The 6,000-nt window shown below is 32.8% G+C and overlaps 1 protein-coding gene across 1 annotated transcript in view; it reads right to left on the reverse strand.

The window, feature by feature from the left end:
• The window catches only part of LOC149794181 (putative methyltransferase-like protein 24), a 29,734-nt gene extending 24,083 nt beyond the window's left edge, over positions 1-5,651 (reverse strand). The window contains exons 1-2 of the mRNA XM_089968283.1: positions 5,438-5,651; positions 1,128-1,234 (exon numbers count right to left, since the gene is read on the reverse strand). Of these exons, the coding sequence (XP_089824409.1) occupies positions 1,128-1,234; positions 5,438-5,545 (215 nt within the window). The 5' untranslated portion in view covers positions 5,546-5,651. The remainder of the gene's footprint in view (positions 1-1,127; positions 1,235-5,437) is intronic.
• Positions 5,652-6,000: the final 349 nt, after the last annotated feature.

Genomic DNA, 6,000 nt, shown 5'->3' on the forward strand with positions numbered 1-6,000 from the left:
AATTGCTAAAATGACGTAAAATTCTAATCTGTCACTTGCATATGAATACCAAATTTCATCTACTGTATATACTGACATATAAGTCGGATCCAATGGCAAACTGCATACACTCAGATCTGCCAGTGTATAATCCACCATCAGACCCTGATCTATGTAATTTGTTAGGTGTAATTAGAAGAACAACAATATAGACCCTAATAAGCTAGTGTATTATATGACAGATCAGGGTCTATGCCATTTGCAGTAGTCCCTGACTTATAAGCAAGTATTTATTGTAACTGAAGTTGATTTTGTTTAATTGTAATTAAGTATTTGTTTTAAAAAAAAATCTTTTCAACAAAATGGAATCTTTTCATACATTTGCTAAAAAGTCTAATCAAGACATCCACTTATGAAAATGATAATGTATGTAAAATGGCTCTAAGTTTTAATAGTTTTTATGCTACTTTGCTAAAGTTGATTTGGGACAGATGTACGAATGGATAGCAGGAAAAGATTATGTCTGTTTGTTATCACAGTGAGAACACAATAATACAATTTTGTCTAATATGCATAGAATATGAGTCCTTGGGGTGACATAGTTATATGCCAATTATACAAATGTGGCATTTTATTTTAAACACAATAATATACCACATTCAGAATTTTTCAATTTTATCTTTTAAATAATTAACCGAAGTTTCCAGGAAATTTACTGAAAACTATAGGAGGGTCTGATTTCAAAATAAAGGTACCCTAAGATGCAATGGGTAGACTGGGAGAGGCAGATGGAGATATGGACAAGTACAAATCAGTATGTCCCATGCTATTGTTTTCTATAGGGGTATGTATATGTCTGGACTTGACAACTAGAATCCAGCTATATGGTTTAATGAAATTTAAGTTCACTTGATTTTGAACAAATTAATATATATATATATATATCTTAAGACTTAATCCTTAAAACCCAATGCTGAAAAATGCACTATTGGTTATTGAGGAACAGTATATATTCTTTTTTAAATTATGCAAGCTTTAATCAAATCTGGAAATCTTAATATCATTTTATTCTAGAAATATGATCAAATGATGCATTAATATACAAACCCTACTACACAATAAAAGATATCACCCTAATCATTCTTTACCTGAAGAAATTTTCCTCTATTTCTTCTGCAGTTTGCTCTGCTGTGAGGAAAACCGTCTGAACATAATTTATTGTTATGCCTGGAAGTTCTCTTTTCAATTTTGTTCCCTGAAAAAGAACCAAAGTTGGGTCTGCTATAGATTCTTAAATTTTAATTCCAAGGTATCACAATTTCCAGACATGAACCTCTGAATGTAACTTGCCTTTACTGTTTTAATAATGCCCCCAATACTAAATTAAATCAAAAGGCCCAAGTGAGCCTGACAATGCTCACCTGATTGTCATCTGCTTAATAGCAAAATGCATAAGAATTTGGCTAAATAAACTGTCATTAAAGTGCTTTCAGTACACATTTCTTCCAATGTAGTTGACTGCATGTTTTGAAATCAACTGTTTCAGGACTTCTTTTTCATATTTTCATCCATATATGATGGCACACCAACATCATTTATTCACTGTTTGAAGGTGTTATGCCAGGATGCATTATGTCAAAGTTAGTCAAATTCTACTGAATAGATTCACAGATATGTTATATTTATAGTAAGTGGCTATATTTGATGTCAGAACAGCATCATCTATATAAATTTGAAATGCAGGGATTTACAAATCAACTTTTTTTACTTAAAGGACAAGCTCAAATTTGGTTCTGGCAAGCTCAAGTCTCAAAGGTAATTGCCTTTGGGCAAGTCCAAAAAAATGAAAAAGAGAGAGAAAGGGGGAGCAGGAGAAAGAAGTCTTGTTCCATTTGTAATGCCTAATGTTCTACATGTTTTATACCCTGTGATCCTGCCACAGTACATATATCAGCAGCTTTACTTACAATTTACATGCACCACATCATTCTGCTACACGACTGGCCAGTTTTATTTTCCTTTATCATATGTGATTTCCATTTTGTTGTCAATGTCAAGGTCAGTCATGCATTTTCTCAAGCAAACATGATACTGTGAATATTTACTGTTTAAAGCAAGTTCTGACAAATAATGACCAAATGTTTATGTTTGAACTAATTTGTAACATTTTACTTGCAATATCCAGTGTTTTCATTTACCCTCATTTGTGCTTCAGAGATCCCCGAAGATCTCCAGTTTTAATACCAAAGATTTTTTAATACTCAATATGACTCCCAGTTTTGACAACAAGGAGATATTTGACTCAGTCTTGCAACCATAAGGGATACACTGATATTTGTACACATTTCAGGTCCAAACATAGCCTGAGGCAGTTTTTTAGCTCGCTGACTCTAAACAATTGGCTTGTCAAAGATTGTTTTGATGCTTGTTGCCAATTTCAAGGTGAGTATGTGTTACCAGTTAAAAATATAACTCCCAAGATTTCTCTGTCTGGTCAAAATGGAAATCAAAGGCACTTATTTCCAACAATTAACCATCTGGAGGATTTATTTCAAAGTATGACTGGTGTACCAAAAATGTAACAAACCATGCTTATGATCTGTTCATGTGACAATTACAGAAGACTGATACATAATTACTGCTTGGCAAACAATAAAAAAGATTCTCAATCACAGGAGTCAGCCTGTCAAATATTTTAATGTATGTAACTGATTTCAAGGTGTTTTTGATGATAATACAATAAGCTTGTTTACTGATTTGAGATTTTACTCTCACAATAAAAATTAAATGAACACAGTATAAAATATGTTTTAATATTGTGTTACACATCAGTAACTCTGCACACAATATACACTTGGTAAATATTATGCAAATAAAACATGATTTGCATGAGAAACCAATAAAAGTCATGGGTCAATTTACTCACATAACTGTTTTAAAGTGTTGAAAATGGGCCACACTGGCCTGATTTATGAATAGTTTCAAAATGTTTGTAAAGATATTAATTCAATGAAAAACTTTGTATCCTTTATTGTAAACATTTAAAATTTAGTTTGCTTCATAAGAGAAAAACAGATGAGATAGCTCATATCTAGTAAATATTTTGGCTACAAATTGATGAGGAACTAAACTTAAGAAGAGAAAATCAGTTGAAAATGAACAGCCTTTTACATTGTCTGCTATGTTTGCAAAAGTTAACAACTATTCAAATTTATTTCAATCAGTTCATTGTTTTTTTTTTTAAAAGCATTTCACATGGCCAAAATCAGCCTGGTGTCAGCACATATTTTGGCCCAAATAAGTTATGATCTGAATAAGCCAGGTTTTGCACCTTAGATGCCATCTCCAGACTTTGAGGCAAAAATAATTTATTGGTATAGAGTTTTAAAATGGAAGGCTGACACTATACTGGGTCAAGATTTTGGGTCTAATTATCATGAGTGCTGGAGGTAGTCTAGTCTTTTTTCAATATGTACTTCTCTCAAAGTGACATTATAAGTCATTCCCCAAAAAATGGTTAGAACTAAGATTTAAAAAATTATTAAAATATAAGATAATCATTTATTCTTAATCATAAGCTCATTTTCCTTCAAAATTTCAATTTTGACACATGAACTATATTTGCTTATTGAGTTAAGCTATCTTTAATATAATATGTATGTTGCATTAAGGAGGTTATGTCCTTGGTAATAATTTCTTAAACAGTTCATGTGATTGATTACATGTAGTAACTTATAACAGATTTCAATATTCCTAAGGCATCCATTATTGTGCATCTAACAGATTTCATCAAAAAGTGTTGGGGGCCCCCGAGTGGCCAAGTGGTCTAAAGCGTTCTCCGTTACGGATCACTGCCATCTCACCTCTGTCTGTGCTGGTTCGAGTCTCGGATTCAGCCAATGTGGTTATGTGAGAAAGCTTGCTAGTAGCTTCTCGAGGGTCAGTGGTTCTTTCTGGGGTTTTCCCAGGTTCTTCCTCTACCATTAATACTGGTCGCCATGTATAGCCTATTGTGTGCTGAAAAATGGCGTTAAACCCCACAACAACAAAAAAAATCAAAAAGTGTTGATATACTGTAGGAAAATGCATGTAAGTACCTAACGGGCATTGAGTATGACATTTTTGGGCATTATAGAGGTTTAAGGGGGGTGTGTGTGTGTGTGATTTGGATTTTTAACATAGCTTTAACAATTTTTCAGTCATATCACTATGATGTCTGCAGTGTGACAGTTTATAGTGATGTCTATACAAAAGAAGCAACAGCTATGAAAATTTACAGGAATTTGTTCCTAGAATAGGACAAAATTAACTTGTCCAGTGTTTGAGTAAATTATATTCCTAAGGCATTCATTATTATGTGTCTGGAGACAATATTACGCTGGTTAGATTCTTAAATGCAACATCGGAAAATCTGCATGAAGTACTGAATTGATATGCAGGTTTTGACTGTCATGAATTTTTGCTTAAATTAATCAATCTACACTATGTAAGTGTTGTAATGAAATTATTTTCCTTGTCTTTATTTGATATATGCCTTATTTTGAGCAAGTGTAAATATTCGTTATGTAGGTTAGATATTATTTGGCCACATATTTAATACTTGCATTTCTCTTTAAAAATATTCAGACTTATCCTGACTCTTAAGACAACTTTCGTTTCCATCAAGATTTGAAGTCAAACATTTTGTAATCTTTCAGAAAGTCTGTCTGACAACTTGCAATTATCGTCAAATCTGGGTCACATTCAGAATTGTAAAACAAACAGAAAAAAATTCAAATCATGTTTGATATGTCTGGTACACTGAAAAAATGTCACTTTGGAAAACAAGAGTATTTGACGCTATTATAGGAATTTAATTTTAGCAACCTAGGTGATACTTTGCATCTCTAATTGTATCTGTTTTCCCGGAATCACTGTATAAATCCCCAAATGACATCACCAGCTGCCATATTTGTGGTCTGCTGACAGATTTACTGTTGAGTTTATATGGTGTTTCAAAGTTGAAATAAATTTATTGAATCTCTAGATACTTTTACAAAAATTACATACATAAACTGAACGCAAATCAGGCTTTCTGTTAGTATCTGTATTTGTAATTTATAAGTTGAGTTTGCTTCAGTGTGACTTGTTAAAAATAGTAACTTTGGTGATCGCATTTAGGATAAACTGCCAGGTTCCCCATCGTCCAGGTATATCGTCTGCTAGTGAATCGGGAAGCATCTACAGAGCGTGACGCCTGGTCAAAATGTCGACGTACTTTAACACTGATTTTGTCAAATATATTTCTCGAGCCGTTTAAATAATGATCTTCCAAGAAATATTTATCACTGTAGAGCGAAATAATGTGAATAATCGCCAATTAAAGGTATGTGTAATCAAATAATCAGATGTGACACATACAGCTGAAACAGCCGGCACCAAATGCATATATGACCTGTATAACTTGTACACTACTTACTGGTGGACCACCTCGAAAACTCAATACAAAAATTATGGCCACACAACTTATGATTCCGATGAAATAAACCAATCTCCTTCGTCTTTGCCGGATGTAGCAAAAGTACATATTGAATTAATCATAACACCAGTTTGATGACATTACTGTTTCATTCTAGTGTAATTAATTAAATGCGTAAACAAAACTCTAAAGTTGTGCCCCAGCTAAAGCGGAAATAGATCCAACTAGTATAAAAAAACTCTAACTGCGAAACCGCTAGTCAATTTTGACTTGTGGGTCGCGATATCAAGTTATTTTAACTGGTCAAGAGTGACAATATAGTTGTATTTAAATGTATGCATTAATGAACTAATACATAAATACATGTACTCACTTTTAACGCGATAGCTATATTAACCCAGACCAGGCAATTTTGTTTTGTTGAAATTATTATTTTAGCCCAATAAAATGTGTAGATAGTGTTTAGGCCAAGGAGAGGTGATTATTATATAAATTTTGGATAATAGAGTACTGTAGAAGTTATGCGCAACGTACTTAATCATATATACGTATAAATTAAAGTA

Source organism: Sinohyriopsis cumingii, chromosome 8, assembly GCF_028554795.1.
Source record: "Sinohyriopsis cumingii isolate HCF-2022 chromosome 8, ASM2855479v2, whole genome shotgun sequence".
NCBI lineage: Eukaryota > Metazoa > Mollusca > Bivalvia > Unionida > Unionidae > Sinohyriopsis > Sinohyriopsis cumingii.